The 17014-nt window shown below is 38.6% G+C and overlaps 1 protein-coding gene across 2 annotated transcripts in view; it reads left to right on the top strand.

Moving 5' to 3' along the window:
* Window positions 1–17014, top strand: part of LOC306886478 (uncharacterized protein) — a 51273-nt gene that overhangs the window by 25936 nt on the left and 8323 nt on the right. For both annotated transcript variants that reach the window (XM_079443596.1, XM_079443597.1), the window contains 13 exons: window positions 1888–3095; window positions 5316–9471; window positions 11109–11147; window positions 11351–11469; window positions 11567–11741; window positions 11920–12059; window positions 12981–13107; window positions 13215–13250; window positions 14028–14200; window positions 14383–14509; window positions 14695–14840; window positions 16546–16672; window positions 16804–16833. In XM_079443596.1, coding sequence (XP_079299722.1) covers window positions 1888–3095; window positions 5316–9471; window positions 11109–11147; window positions 11351–11469; window positions 11567–11741; window positions 11920–12059; window positions 12981–13107; window positions 13215–13250; window positions 14028–14200; window positions 14383–14509; window positions 14695–14840; window positions 16546–16672; window positions 16804–16833 — 6603 coding nt within the window. The remainder of the gene's footprint in view (window positions 1–1887; window positions 3096–5315; window positions 9472–11108; window positions 11148–11350; window positions 11470–11566; window positions 11742–11919; window positions 12060–12980; window positions 13108–13214; window positions 13251–14027; window positions 14201–14382; window positions 14510–14694; window positions 14841–16545; window positions 16673–16803; window positions 16834–17014) is intronic.

The following is a 17014-nucleotide window of genomic DNA, read 5'->3' as shown; positions in this document are numbered from 1 at the left end:
TATGGCGCTTTGCAGAGTTTTTGACTCTCTCAAAACAGAGTTAACGTTAGCTGCCTACCTAGGCAAGTACGTTTGGAGTCTCACATGCGAGCTAAATTTGTCCAAAAGTGCTGTTTGGATCTTAAAGCGTGCTGAGCTGAATCGGAACACGCTTATGATACTGTCTAGGTAGGCAGCAATCGGTTCTGAGATACCGCCTTTGTGCTTAGAGATAATTACAGTGATTCCGTGAATCACTTCTTTTGAAGAGTAGCCTACGCTCGAAAGAGCCGATTCAAAATGATTCAATGATGCTTTACTTCATGGCGTGGTAACGTTACATTTCTGCTTTAAAACATGCCGAAGTTACCTGCCGGTTTATTTTTGTTTAGTATGTTTTAATTGTGTTGATTATTGTAATAAAACATGTCCTCGTTTTATATGAAAGAGACGTTTCCCTTTAGCTCCAAATGGGTTGGGCCTTGTTAATATGCCTTACACCAGGGACTTTGCCTACAGCCTGCCCTACACCAAACCCAAACCTAAACCTACCCTCCTCTAGACTCCATAGTCCATGTCCTCCTTCTTGGAGCTGTCCTGCAGTTTTTTTAACGAGGCTCAGTTCGATCCGATTCAGATCGTTTTATGAATGAATCGTTCAGTCTCGTTTTGTGAACCGATTCACTAAAGGGTATCGACTCCAAAGAATGATTCGTTCAGGATTCGGACATCATCAGTTAGTAAGTGGAGGTGAAGACAGGGAGGAACGTGTTTCAGAGAGAACTGCTCCGTAGAGGAAAAGAACATTTATTATTAACGGGGAATTGGCCAGGTATGAGGTTACTCATTTCACCTCGGGTGCTCTGAGTTTTTTTTATATCCAGATTTTTTTCATAACGTATAACTGCCGCTGGTGTGTGTAATTTATGTTCTTGTCAACGTGGCGCTGCTAATATTTATGTTTATGTATCCGAAAGATGGGCTAGATGCCCCATTATATTTAATTACAAAAAAGTTATTAAATGTATTGCATTACTCTCTTTTTTTCAGTTTATTTTAAAATAAATGTTAAATAGAATATTTCGAATTTTACATTGTCACTTAATATTAATGCAGTGGTACTACCAAGTTATCACATTTTTATTTGACTAACAGTTACTGTAAATATAATATTTTGTTGGATATAATATTACCAAGATGTAAGTACCATTATGAATCTGAAGGCTACATATAATGTCTGATTAGGGCTCTGTGCTGACTTGAATGTTCTGTTGAGGTTCTTGCTCTTGTTCTCTGGTGGTGACTGTATATTCAGGGCTGCCAAGGCTGGGTTGGTCTCACGTTGAGATTTTGAAATCCATGGATTGTCTTTAAAGAAGATGTTTTGGGACTTGTTTCAATTTGTCCCAAGACATTTTACATAATTTCTCAAATAATTGTGTATGACTGTCTTATGTTGAATGCCTTAATACTATAACTAAGGTTATGCAATTTGTAATCTAATTAAGTATAATCATGTATAACTGAACTTGAAACAGTATGGTAGCTGTGCGGTCTAGATAGAGTCATCCAGGAAGTTCTGTTCACACGTGGGGGGAAACAAACATCAGTTACCATAGATACTTTGGTTGTCTATTGGTAAATAAAGATAAACATCCGATAACAAAGTTGAGAAGCAAGAATACAAATAATGCACTCTTTACATCATTTGAAGTAAATAGTAAATCAGTTAATGTCATAAGATGACTTTGAAATACAGAACTACACTGAACTCTAAAAACTAATTTCTGACTGAAATCTGCAACACCTTAAACACAGCCACAAGTGCTCAAGTTAAATAAGAGTTTTATAATTGAGATCTGTATTTATGTATGTTCTTACCTGTTGTTCCTTTTCTTGTTGTTCCAGAGTTCTGAGGAGAAGGGTGGAGTTCTGAACCGCATTGGAAGCTTTTTCATCCGGAAGAAAAAAAGCAGAACCACATCGGATGACAGGGATGAAAATTTGTCTCCGGAGGCAAACAGCCCAACCAGGTACTCCGGATCAGAGGATCTGAGACGGACTCAACACAAAGAGATCGACGATTCAGTGTTTGGGCCGGAGAATAGAAGTCCCAGTGTGTGTAGCGTAGCCTCCATTGTTGCAGATGGAGGAGACTTGCCTTTTGCCGACAGCGGTAGTAGTGGACGAGGGAGCGTAAAAGAGGTGGAAGTGTTCAAGGTGAGCAGGGTTGAAATCTCCAGTGACAAGAAGACTGAGAATCTGGTGAAGGAGGTGAACAGGAAGCTCAAGGTGTTCCTGGAGGAGACAACAGATACAACAATAAAGAAATGTGCAGACGCCCCTATACACACCCCTGACACACCAAAGTCCTCCGCAGTCTCAAGCGGGACAGAGAGTAAAAAGACAGTTTTGAAAACCACCATCACAGGCGGTGGGAATTACACCGCTTTGGTTGGGGTGACTCTGGGATCACCATCCAGAAACTCATCATCCTCTGATATTCAGCCTGGAGAACTGACAGAAACAGAAAGCATGGGGAAGAAAAACAGCGGCAAACGTAAATCACGCAAAATAAGCAATCAAGAAAGCAATAATGAGCTTCTTGCCCCAACGAACACCACTTCCCCTGAGGCAGAGGAGAGGTCAGTGCAATCATCTCCCTCACCTTGTCAAGTACACAGAGCCGTGTGGGCGGAAACTCACCTGACAGAGGAGGAGAGTGAGAGCTCTATTACTGACTCACTCTCTTCTACAGAACCTGCTTCGGCCAGCCCAGCCGAGAGTTATTCTGCCCTCGGTGCACCTCCTAGTAACACTCCTGCTCCTTCTCGAGCTGCCGAGCAAGCCATCTTCACCTTACATGCTTCAAAAGACAGCACTGAACCACCAGAGGAGGAAACTCGAGACAGTCTTATTCCTAAACGCCTGCATGCTGAGAGCAATGAAGAGAAACGCAGAAGCTTGAAACTGTCGAAGAGTGAGAAAGTCTTTGCTAAAAGAGTGTTTGTTGGTTCTCAATCAAGCCTAGACGGGGAAGAACAAGCTGACATAGAGACTCAAAGTGAGACTAATTTGGATATAACGCAGAATGTACAGCAGGTTAAGGTGAAAATGTAAGTATTCCTGTGTTGTGTGTCTGTGTTGGGTTACTGAGCAGCGAGGCCTTTGTTCAGTCTGTACAGTGCAGATTACTATGTGCAATATGATACTTGGGTTCCCATGATTTTGAGTATGAGATGAACAATGACTCTTTCCATAGATTTAGGTTTCTGTTGTATATATAGTATACTTTTGAAAGGATTGGGGTCTTCTTCAAAGGTTTTTGAAAGAAGTCTCTTATGCTCACTAAAGCTGCATTTGTTTACTGAAAAATACAGTCAAATTATGAAACATTATTACAATTTGAAATAACTGTTATTGTGTTTAAATATATTTCAAAATGTAATTTATTCCTGTGATGGCAAAGCTGAATATTCAGCAGCCATTGAGCATCAAGTCTTCAGTGTCATGTGATCCTTTAGAAAACATTCTAATAGTCTGATTTGGATCATATAAAATCATATAAAATTTTTTAAAATATATACATGTTGGAAATGGTTGGGCAGCTTAATATTTTTGTGGAAACCATGATACATGGAAGACTAGATCTAACCATGAATGAGGGTTGTCTAATGTTGAAAAACTGCTGTCTCAATGTAATATGATATTATTTCGTTCATCATCATATCATCATGTTCAGTGTAGGGGTTTGCGATATATATAGTCTGCGATAATGTTGTAATTGCTGTTTTGACGATGTGCAATTTGACAATATCGAGTATTTTGCAAAAACCAAACAAATCACCTTTGGAGTGCACGCTTACATTAGCCTACGTGGTGATGAAGCGGGTTAAACAGTGCACACGCATTTAGAGTGTGTTCTTTCACTGCATGATTCAGTCTATTAAAATGCATTAAGACTGATCACAAAATTCAAGATATGGAGGAAGAAAATGTATATATAATGTATATATTATTTTCATATAGTTAAAATCACACGAATAGTGCCATTTTTTTTCTTCAAAAATAAGCATGATTACAAATGTGATATTGATTTTATACAACAGTTCAATAAACAATAAGTTAATATTAAGAGACACCATATTGCCTGTTTTTGCTCCATTTCGCCAACAAAAAATAATTCCAAAGAACTACAGCACTGTTTTGCGTCTCTGAGCAACATGACAGTGCTTCGTTCCTGAATGAATCAGCCGTTTAAATGATTCGGTTCAGTCACAATGACTCGCTTATTACCAGCGACTTTCTGCTACCGACTGGTGGTTTTAATTTCACATTTAAAGTCTATTTTCATTCTTAAAATAATTTTAAATATCAATATTCAATGTTTTATGTTAAAAATATGACGACAGATTTATGCATTTTTATCTAGTTAAAGCACTCCATGTCCCTCTGAGCTGCATTAAATAGTGTGTAAATACATCTAAATGCCACTTCAGATGCAACTTCTGCAAAGATTAATTTTGATGATACTGGTTTCATTTGTTTGGTAACAGCCTAAATGTGTATTATCTAAATTGACTGAGTAAATGTAACAATTTGACTCAAAAGATGTACACTTTTAGAAAACAATTGCTTTATTGCAATTGCAATTTAAACTTAAATGAAAAGATGAATTAATCACTGATGTGAACTGACCACACAGAATATGAAAAATATATCAAAAACTGCAGCTGTCCACGGTAGTCAGATATCAGCACAATAACACATTCTGCAAAATATCGTCTAATAATCGTTATCGAAAAAATCCAAAAAAATATTGAGATATAATTTTTTTCAATATCGCACAACCCTAGTTCAGTGTGCTTAAAGTTAATTACCACCTGTACAGTGGAAATTAAGTGATTACTTCAGTTTCTATAGCAGCTTGTGATTGTGTTATTTCTTTTTGTATGCTTTGATCCTTACTTCACACAGAATTAATTTACCTGAATATTTCTGTGCAAGTTCACCTGTGATTAATCAGCTCTTTTTAGCTGAGTAATCTAAAAACTCTACACAATTCATTAGTTTAAGCAGTTTAAGTCGTGTGCAATGATGATGTCAAAGTTAGAAATGCAGCCAAACATGTTCATAAGAAGTGATCTGAAATAATCTGTTCAACGGGAAACAAACGTCTATGGGATGGTTTGCCCATGAGACGTCTGTTTTTTTCACGCATGAAGAATTCAAATTATTTCTCATTAATGTGATGCATGCTGTTGAAAGCATATGAATGCATGGATCCTCCCATACTTGACTCTTAACATTGCTGTTGCTTTTACATCTTTCCACAGATTACCAAACCCCAAAAGTGTGAATGTCAAGCAGTCTAATCGACAGACAAACGAGTCAGAAGGAGATTGTGCTGTTTTTGTCCTAGAGCAGCCTCTTGATGAGGATGTAGACACCCCCTTTGAACTTTCAACAGAAAACAGAGACGCTTCAGACTTTGGGGAGGAATTTGATTTCCCAGAAATGCCAATTAATAAAGTAACATTGAACACTGTGATGAGCAGTCATCAAAACTCATCTATGCCATCCAAACGTACGGACAGAGCCGCCAGTGGACCAATTGGGGAAATTAAAGCAAAGAACCCTCCACCACAAGTTGCCCCTAAAACAAAAGCTGTAATGTCTCGCATTAAAAGCCTCTCTGAGGCATCAAAGATGGAAGTGCCTCCAGTACGGAGGATTTCGCAGAAGCAGACAGATCAAAAAGAGATTAAATCGCAGACAGAAAAGGACCAATTTGTTACACTTAATAAACCAAATGAAATCAAGACAGGAATTCCCAAGAAAGCCACACCAGAGGTTCAAACAAAACCAAAGAAAGTGCTGGAGGTTGTTACAGTGTATAGTGTTTCTACAGAGGCTGAAAGACAGATGTCCACCAAACGCCAGAATGAGGCAGCATCAATAAGCCCAGAGCGGAAAATGTCACCGACTAAAAGATTGGAAGAGAGGGATGTTTTGGATGCCTCGCTAACGACAAAAACTTCTCAACTCACTAAAGAACAGGTCGATCTTTCAAAGACTAAAAGAGAAAGAAGTCTAAAACATTCCCTGTCTGCAGATAAAGCCCCATCTTCCCCATCTTCATTGGAGAACTCTGGTTCACAGAACACTGAACTCAAAACAATTAAAGATATGCAAAAGTCAAAAACACAACCAACAGTTGCCACTGACAGAAGTCCAACATCAAAGAGTAGTTTTTCCTATTCTAAGAGTAAATTAAAATCAGGTGACACTGGCAACAAAACCGAGACCTCAGCTCCTGGCACAGACCAGTCAGATCAGAATATTGAAAAGGAGAAGCCAGCGAACGAAACTCAGCTGAGCAGGCCAAAGATTCCAAAAAAATTCATGACTGATGTGTCACCAACAGGAAGGAAGCTGCCACGAACAACGCCATTGAGCCCTCAGAAACAGCCCTCGGAAGGGGAAGTTGCCCACGGAGAGAGTGAGTCACATGAACCAGCCTCACTGTCACTTACCAAGCCAGAGAGAAATGAATCATCACTGGGTAACGGTCCTGTTGCTGATGGAAAATCTTCCAAATGTGATCAAGCCGCTGGGAATGCTGTGGTCAGGGTATCGCCAGAGCTCAAATTGAAAAGCCCTATTAAGGAGGTGGATGATTTACAGTCAGCAACTCCACGTCTCAAAGGTCCCTCTAAACTCAAACCCAGGAAAGATTTTAGGAAGGCAGAGCCAGCTGCAACTTCAGATTCAAAAACAGACAAAGGCAATAAAACAACTAATTTGTCTGTCACACCCACAGCTGATTTGAAATCTGACAAAGTAGAAAATATTTTGAAGCAATCAAAAGCCATTTCTGAAAGTGAAAATTGTGATGCTGCAGAGACCAAAATCACACCAGATGTGTCACTTTCAGAAAACAAGGATTTACAAACCAATCGACAGACAGAATCAAATCTATCAATTTCATCAGACCCACATGCGCAAGTTGCATCAGATAAAGAGCCAGACATTACTAAGACAGATGAAATTTCCACAACATCCAAGATGGCTAAACAATTAAAACAGTCCGAAACAAATGGTGAGAAATCTGGTGCTGCTGAGAAAGTCACGCTGGAAGTGTCTACAGAAAAGAAAGATTCAAACTCAGAAAAGCAGACAGAGTCAGATCTACCAGTTTCACCAAACCTACATGTCCAGGATCTACCAAATAAGCAGTCAGTCAAAGAAAAGCCACTTATTGGGTTCAAGGAAGAGAAATGTGGCCTTTTTAAGGAAAATGAAATTTCCTCAATACCTGAGACAGACCAATACAGAACCAGTGATCTGAGCACTCAAAATATTGATAAACAATCAAAATCCAATTCTGAAATAAAGGGTGAAAAATTTGGTGCTGCTGAAATCACAGTCAAACTAGATGTGTTGCTTTCAGAAAACCAAAATTTGCACTCCATAAAACCACAGACTGAATCAAATATACCAGATTCATCAGAGTCACATGTCCAAATTATGCCAGATAAGCAGTCAAATGTTGACCCAGACAAGGTTCTCGGGTTCAAGAAAGAGACGTGTTCCCTGTCTAAGGCAGATGAAATTTCCAAAATACCCAAGACAGCTAAACAATCAAAAGGCTCTTTTGAAACGAAGGGTAAAAAATCTGGGTCTTCTGAAACCAAAGTAAAACAAGATATGTTGCTTTTAGAAAAGAGCGATTCACACTCAGAAAAACAAAAGACAGTGACAGATGTAGCAGTTTCTACAGAATCATATGTGCAACTTGCATCTAATGAGCTGCCAGATGTTGTCAAAGAGAAGTCCCATGCTGGGTTTGAGACAAGCAGTCATCTGAGTGTTCAAGATACAGAGAAGTCTCGCTCTTCCCAAGAACAAGTTTCTTCCCAAGTTTCAGAGGACTCATCTGAAACAACCCAGAAGACTGAGACCAAAAAGCTCAGTGTGGAAAGTGCTGGGAATTCAGATTTAAAACAACCAAAAACAACTTCAAAACTAGATGAAAAGGTTAAAAGTGAAGAAGAGAAAGGCAAACACAAAGTATTAGAGAAGCAGCTGGTTCAGTCTGGAGACTTGCATAAAACAAGCACAGAGTGTGTCAAACAGAATGAATTAAATAAATTGAAGCAAGTTGATAAGACACCAGTAGCAGTGATCATGGCTCCAGAGGCTGCTTCTAAACCTATTCGAAAAGGTGATCAGACTTTAGATCAGCAACCTACATCACTTAAAATAACAGATAAACTAACTTCCAAAGTGGACAGAAAGAATGAAGTCCAAATTAAAAATACAGAGTCCAGCCTGAAAGTCAAGGATCTTACAAAGCCTCACGATAAAATACCAGCTAGGAACTTACAAAAGCTGAAACCACCAACTGACCAAAGTGTTCATCACTTTACTTCTCAGAATCTTCCATTGGACCCTAAAAGCCTCTCACAAAATAGCAAGGCACCATCTAGTTGGTTAGACGTGGACCGAAGTTTTGAAAAGAAGAAAACAGAGAGACGTTTGGATTGTTCTGCAAGTGATGACAATAAGCTTGACACTTCGGATGACTTTGATGATTTCATTCGTAACATCAAGGAGAACTGCTCTCCTTTTTCTTTGCCACCAAGAAAACATGGGCAGAACAAAATGCCGTCACCTCCTTTTGCCATGCCTGCCATTAAAGAAGATCACTTTGAGAAGATATTTGACCCAGAACAGTTCCAGTTTGGGACAAGAAAAACTGCAGGACCTAAAGACCCCTCTCCAGCCATGATGATCAAGAAGAAAAATGAAGAGGCAAAAACCAAACCTCTGTCCAAACGTTCTGAGGACAGCCTTCTTTATAAAAGTCTCTCATCTAGACGGGAACAAGACCAAGCTAAAAAGGTCACAGTCGCTGACGAGAAAACTGATGGAGAAAAACAGAACACTGAGGGCTCTGGAAAAGTGTCCTCAAGATTGGAAAGAATGTCAATCATCTCAAACCTTGTGAACTGCCCAAACATGGCAAGAAAAGCCCGAACTGAACCAAGCTCTCTCATTAATGGCATTCAGTCACCCATAACGCCACCACCAGAGGCGGTGCCAGCCTCAGGAGATCGAAAGGACATACTGCTGTCCCATGCTGTCACCTCTGCAAAAGAGGGGCGTGGTGATTTGCCAGATTCTGGCAGTGTAAAGGCAGGACCAGGGGAGTCAGTAAAGAGCCCACCCACACTTCCACCTCTTCCAAGTTTCTCGGAAGTCAAGCTGCCTGACTTTTTGGAAAAGCACATGAATAAAGGGAAAGAAATGAACACCATGAACCAGCAGAGGCCTGACACTGATTCTGTCCCTGCACTGGATTTGAATCTCACTTCCAATAAATTTAACTCAAGCATGGGACTGCAAGGCATATTGGGATTAACATCTCCATCCAACAGCACTCAGCAGATTCCCACACCCACCAGTCTCTCACCAATATACTCGGAGGTAAGAAAGATGTTAAAGAGGACATCATATGCAAAATTCACTTTTACATGGTGTTTGCATATAATTGTGTCTTTGCAGTGTGTGGACAGAACCATCCTACAATGATAAAAATCCATTCAATCCTTTTTTTAATCCCCAAATAACCTAAACAGTTTCAATTATCAAGCAGTTTTTGATTTTCTGAGCAGTATAGCATCATACTGCTCAAGCCCCGTCTGCCGCCACTGATGGACTGACCCGTATTAACATATATCTGCCTTCTGCCAGTTGTACGCTGTCTGTGCGGTCAAGCAGCTGTAGCAACAGCAATGTCTTGTAACCAATGCAGGTGCTTTGTAGTTGGATTTAAAAGTGAACATGAGAGTCTTCGTTTTCTCCCGACTTGAGAGCCAATGAGGACGTAGTGGATTAGTTTTGTTTTTGATGGTAATGCAAATACATAAAAGACGGTGGAGAGGGGTGGAGTGAGCAGTAGCTCATTATTATATAAAGAGCCATGCACTGAAATGAACACAACTGTTTTTGACAAGGTAAAAAGTGTGTTGTTATACACAACCATAGAGGAATTTTAGCAGACATTTCATGAAGACCCTAAAGAATTACACCAACTTGTGGAAAACGAGCATTCGATGTCCCCTATTATACCAAATGTCCATTGTTTCATAAAATCTCTTATGAGTATTAAATAAGCCCCAAAATTCTCTTATTTTTTGTTTATTATAGGTAATTGACTAAAAGTACAAGTATAAGGTTTCAAAGCTTCCACATTTGTAAACTACAATTTGTGCTTCAAATTGTGCTTTACTCAAATACTATTGAAACTGCATGCTTGTACTTTTACTCCATTACCAATTTTTAAGGAAAAATGTATACCTTCAAAGTACAGAATACATACTTCATTGTGACATAAATCTGTCATCTTATTAAAAACATTTCTGTCTGTCTTACTGAGATTAGATCAGATCACATTCCAGTGAACTGTAAACCTGTAAACAACCAGTGAAATCCATTTCAATATAAAATTTAATTCTACACTAACTATAATCATTTGGCTATCAAATGTAGTCATTCTTGTCAAGAGACATTTCATGTTCCACCAAAGTATTGAGTCTTTGAATATATATTTTTTTACACTTTATTTTTAATTACACTTTTCACTTGTATGTTTTTCGCTAGATTTTGACACCCATACTGTAACTTTACCTTTCTTAATACATTAATACACCTACAAACCTTATTAATTTATTATTTTAAATGTGTCATGTTAGTATAATGAGCAGCAGGTGCTACATACAATAGTGCTTAATGTGTACAAAATCCTTTATATTTTGTTTCACAGGGCTGTAGGGAAGTCTTGCTTCACCTTTGAAACCGCTTATGTTGTCTGTACCTGCCTGGCCCTTTATCAGTGGACATTTTGCCAGTCTTGTCTTTAAGACACAAGAGGAATGTTAAGCCCTCTAGGCTTCAGTTTATTTTTATAGGTACCACTGATCATAGTACTATGGCTGTGCTGTATTTGAACCAAAAGTCCAGTCAGTGTCTCAAAATAGTTTTGAAAATGTCATCAATGTTTATGTCAAAAACTTTATAATGTAAATAATGTTTGAATATTAACTTAAGTTTTTGATTTCCAGACATCAGGTGTCAGAGGCTTCCACAGACGCCCTGGAAAGGTATTGCAAAACTGAAGATACCAATCTATGCAAAATTGATCATAATTTATAGTAATTTACCATACATTTATTTAGTATACATTTTAGTACAGCCAGTTTACTGTTAATTTCCAGTTCATTATCCACTTTTGCAGTGCTTCAAATAAGAAAGGAAAAACAGTTTAACACATTTATGGAGAGTGTTTCAATATTATTGCTTGCAGATTGTGATATACCAACAACCTCAGTTTGGAGGAGAGGCATACGAGGTGTTCAGAGATGTAGAGGACGCCACCTCTCTAAACCTCTCTCCACTCATTTCCATAAAGGTCGTTAGAGGATGGTAAGAACAGTCACCTCTTTCTATTCAGAATGTGAAAAATCCTGTGACATTTTAAAGCGCAAGGTTACTAATGTTAATGTTTGTCTTGTCCTGTTAGCTGGCTGCTGTATGAAAAGCCAGGCTTCCAGGGCCGGTCCATCGCTCTGGAGGAGGGACCAGCAGAGATAGCAAATGAGTGGGCGGAGACAGAGCCCAGTGGGGAAGAGGGGCCCGACGGCCTGCCACTCCCAACCACACCCATGGTTATTGGCTCCATTAGGCTTGCATTAAGGGTGAGTCAAAATCGTGAGTCACATGGATCAACGCTTCACCTCAGTACTCTGATCAATCAGTCAAATTACCCAAAGAATCTCTTAAATACTAAATAAATATAAATAAAATGCATTGCCACTGAACGGCTAGCATGCATGCTTTGTTCTTTGATAACTTGCTCTAGTATTTTTCTCTCAGGACTACAGCACACCAAAAATCGACCTGTTCACAGAGCTGAATGGAATGGGCCGAGTGTCTTCATTCTGTGATGACACCATAGAGACCTGTTCATTTGGTATTCCTCAGAGTACTGGGTCCATTAAGGTTCACAGTGGAGTGTAAGTAAACTTGCATAAATGCTTCACCCGATATGGGATCTGATAGTGAAGTGATTTGGAACTTGTTTGTGCAACATTATATGTTAACATTTATTTGAAATTCCTCAACTTTATGATGATGGTTTACCCCAGTGATTAAATAATTACATTGCTATATACAATACTAAGTTTGGGGTAAGATTTTATTAATGTTTTCAAAGTAGTCTCTTGTGCTCCCAAAGGCTGCATTTATAGTTATACTAAAAAATAGTTATACTGTGAAATATTATTACACTTTAAAAAAACTGATCTTTGTTTTAATACATTTTAAAACTGAATTTTCAGCAGCCATTACTCCAGTCTTCAGTCACATGATCCTTCAGAAATAATTCTAATATGCTAATTGTTCATATTAAATGTTCAGGAAACATTTCTTATTATCAGTGCTGAAAACAGTTGTTGATGTGTAACATTTTTCCTCAGTATCTTAATGAATGGAAAGTTCAAAAGAACTCCATGTATTTGAAACATTAAAAATGTCTTTACTGTCACTTTAAAAAAAATCTTACTGATCCCTAACTTATGATCAGTAGTGCATGGGAGCAAAACTCAGAGCTAAAATGAGATATGAAGGACACAAGCCTCATGTTTGTCCTCACTGTGTGATCAAGTGGAAAGTTTTGAGGTTAAAGCATGTGACCTATGTTTGGAGTTGAGAGACTCAGAGAGAGAAAGAGACTGTGTGTCTGTTGGAATGTTGTTTTCTTCTTGTTGCGTGTTGGATGGAGATGGCATTTTCAAAATGTTTTTTTTCTGCCTTGGCATGTTTGTTCTTTGCCAAAACTTCAAGAAGCATGTTTGTAAATAACAAAATGAAAGTTATCTTTTACCAGGTTCTAAAATCCTTTTAGATCTGTTCTTACTGTAGTTGTGTGTTTGTAGATGGATGGTCTTTAGTGACCCAGGATTCCAGGGTCTATTGGCTGTTTTGGAGGAAGGAGTGTATCCCTGCCCTCAGGACTGGGGCTTTCCCACCCCCTTTGTCGGATCACTGCGGCCCTTGAAAATGGTAATTACATACCACTCATTTTCACACACTCCTTCTATCTCATTCTGGCTTATAACAAGATGTATGAACAGAGGTTCATATACAACTGTTTCTTTTGCTTTTCACAGGGTGAAATTAAGGTGGAAAACCCCAATGAAATTAAGGTGAGCTTTACATGTTAAATCACATTGAACACTGAATGAACAAATGAAAAAGGTGCAGTTCAGCTCACTGAGAAAAACGCAACAACCAAAGACTAATTTTACACATTTAATTGGCGAAAAACATTCTGTACAGCCTGGAATTAAATGTACCTGTTGGTGCAGGTAGTCTGGACCAGATCGAGCATGCCCAGGGGCGGGCTTTGTTCTTGGTCTTTGCTTGCTCAGCCCGTGCCAGTGTTTGTTCTTCTGATCTCTGAGCCGTGAAAGAGTAGCGGCATTGTGTCTGACTTTGAAACAAGTTAGATGCAGTCTAACTTTGGCAGTACATGTTTCTCACAGCAGAGGCATGTGATCCCATAATTGTTTAATTACAATTAAATGTTACTTATAAGAAACAGTCCAATGGTTTTGATGCACCAGGGAAGTCGGCTTAGTTTCTGTGAACTGAACCTCACAGGGCTTTACTTGACAAAGTTTCTGTCATTCCTGAACTCATGTCTTGCTGGGCTCAAAGACACGGGGGGAAGAATACCCAGAATTTGGAATATTCTGCCCACAAGATTATGCACACACAAACAATGCACACAAAATCAAAGCAAAATCTATTTAGGCCACAAATGATGGTGGTCTGTGTTGCATTCAGTATTTATTGACATTCTAGATTTTAATGAAATTCCAATATGTCTCATAAAATACATGTGAATGTATTTGACAGCAAGTTATTCTAAATATGCAGCAAGCTGTAAAGTGTTTGTTTTTTTTCCTATGTGAACTCAGGTGCAACTCTTTGAAAAAACAATGTTTCAAGGGGAGTGCATAGAGATTGAAAAGTACATTTACAACTTTGAAGGAGAAGAAGAGAAAAATGAAGAAGATGAGACTGAGAGTCCTGACAGCACCAGGAGAAATCGACTCAGTTCTGTCGGTTCACTGAAGATCCTGAGTGGCCTGTGAGTACATTTTTTTACAGTACAGCTACATTGTCGAATTTATTTTTTCTCAAAGTCTGGAAAGACAGCCAGACCATCAACATGTCACCCAATTACTGTAGATCTACACATACCTTAATTTCTTGATGCCTAATTGCCTTCAGCTGTATACAGCAGTGATTCTTGTTATTGTTCATTTATAGCTGGGTAGGATATTCTGCACCAGGGTTCGAGGGTCGCCAGTATCTTCTGGAGGAAGGAGAGTATGCAGACTTCAGTGACTGGGGTGGACTGGAAGACAGGCTCCTCTCTATACGTCCAGTGTTAGCAGTATGTATACGGAGACTGAATCAAAGAGTTCAAGATTAATATTAAATAAACAGTTTACAGCATAACCTCCTCACAGCAAGGCATTGCTGGGAAGACTAGCATTAATAAACTTTGTGTGGTCTTTGTGTTTTTTTTTTCTGATGTACACTGATTTAAGTCCTTTCATGGTTTGTGCCCTTCTGTAGGATTTCATGATTCCTCACGTGAGAATGTTCAGTGAGCGGGATTTCAACGAGAGAGGGATGAATGTGGACCTGCTGGAACCTGTCATTAGCATGGAAACCACTGGCTTTGGCATAAAGACACAATCGGTGGAAGTCCTCTCTGGCGTGTGAGTGTCTACATCTTAACTCCCTGTTTCCTCCTTCAGGCATCACTCTCTCTCTTTCTTTCTTTGTAACCCTCTACCTTGGTATGGCTGTAAAACTGTCAGTGAAATGTTTATTAGCCCTTGTGGGCAGCTGCTTACAGCTGCTTACATAAAATCAGAAGTAGTTCACTCAGAAATAATAATTCTTTCATTCTTTAACTCATTATTTAAGTGTGCAAAAGTCACCACCCATATTTTAAGTAATCTTGGTTCTCTAAATATTTTCATTCTAGTTCATAAGGGTAAAATTGATACAGTTGTTCACCCAAAAATGAAAATTCTGTCATTAAATACTCACCCTCATGTCATTCCAAATCGTAAGACCTTCGTTCATCTTTGGAACACAAATTAAGATATCATTGATTAAATCCGAGAGCTTTCTGACCCTCCATAGACAGCAATGTAACTGACATGTTCAAGGCCCAGAAAGGTAGTAAGGACATTGTTAAAATAGTCCATGTGACATTAGTGGGTCAAACATAATATTATAAAGCTACGAGAATACTTTTTGTGTGCAAAGAAAACAAAAATAACTTCTTCCATCTTCAACGTGCGTTCACGACGCATGATGCTGCTGACGCAGGAACCTACTGAAAATACAGCTTTGCCATCACAGAAATAAGTTAGTTTAAAAGTTTTTATTTATATTAATGCATTTTGCAAAAGCTTTTATTCAAAGTGACTTTGCATTCAAGGTACACATTTTATCACTATGTTGTACTGTTTGCAGTACAGAATATATATTGTATATACTAGTGTATACAGGATAGGTGTTACGGAATATGTGGTTGTAGATAAACTAAATGAGGATAAGGAAAACGACCAGGCATCAACTCACTATTTCCATTTATTAACGTTCAGACAGGACATAAAACTCAGGGAACAGAAGGTATATAAAGCATACGGAAACTGAGGAGCTAACGAGATGATTAACTAAACACAGGTGAAGAGACTAAACGATGATAAACTAATTACAGGAAACACCAAATATGGTCAGAACCGAACTGAAAGGAAACCGACACGTGACAATAGGAGGAGGATTTTGTCAGTTATCTGTTTAATTCTGTACCTCTCATATATGGTATGTTTTAAAGCAGTTTCATGGTTGAAGTTCATACCTGCTCTGCTGATAATGAAAGGAGTGGCACATGAATGTGAGGTGTCATATATCCTGAGGCAGACTCATACTCTAGTTATCTTTTTTAATCAAAGAGTTTTCATTGATGGTGTTGCAAACATACCCACACCCCTTCTCTCTCTTCTCTCACATTTAAAAATCCTGTGTCAAGAGCATACGTGTCAATGTAGTGCTGCGTCAGTGTCAAGGGTGTGACTTTGATAACATTCTTCAATAAAAGGAGATAAATTATGAGATGACTAAAACAATAGTGTTTATATTTAACACTGATTGACAATCTCATTGTGTTTCTTATATGTATCTGTCACAGATATGATTTCTGTACACATAGGGCTGTGATTTACTTATTGAGAAATAAGAAGTGATTTTGCCTTGATATTGATTCATTCAGCTATCTGTATTTTCCTTACTGAAGAATGTGAAATTGGTGGCAAATTGTGTGTGTTGTGGAAGTCAACGTGGTTCATATTACAGAGATCAAAACTGCTGAGTTAAAAAGATCTAATTGTTGAACGTCTGACTGAACAGGTGGATAGCATTCGAGAAGGCACGCTTCTCTGGCGAGCTGTACGTTTTAGAGAAGGGTCTCTACGGCAGTCCAGAGGACTGGGGAGCACACAACTGCAAGATCTTGTCAATTCAGCCTGTGGTTTTGGTAATAATCTGTCTGCAGTATTTGCTCTATTTTTGCAATGTTATTGTTTTGCAATTTTATTTGTTACTCAATAAATCCTTGCTTGTGTTTGTATTCCCATGGCGTCTTATAATTTATTTTTTCTGCCTCAGGAACAAGCTGAAGGACTGTCCAGATATAAGGTGTGTTTAAATGTTATGGTTCCACATGGAATCTTATTATGAAAGGAAATATATGCAATGGATTTAAAAATGTTAATCAGAGCAAAGAGTACTACAATCCTACATACAGCTGAAAGAATTATCAAAATGTGATAAATGAAGATGCTAGAGGCAGGATGTGTGCTGATTTGTGAGTGACAGG

This window comes from Barbus barbus (genome assembly GCF_936440315.1).
Source record: "Barbus barbus genome assembly, chromosome: 20".
Lineage (NCBI taxonomy): Eukaryota > Metazoa > Chordata > Actinopteri > Cypriniformes > Cyprinidae > Barbus > Barbus barbus.
The sequence above is the reverse complement of the archived record's forward strand: the minus strand, read 5'-3'. Positions and strand labels throughout refer to the sequence as shown.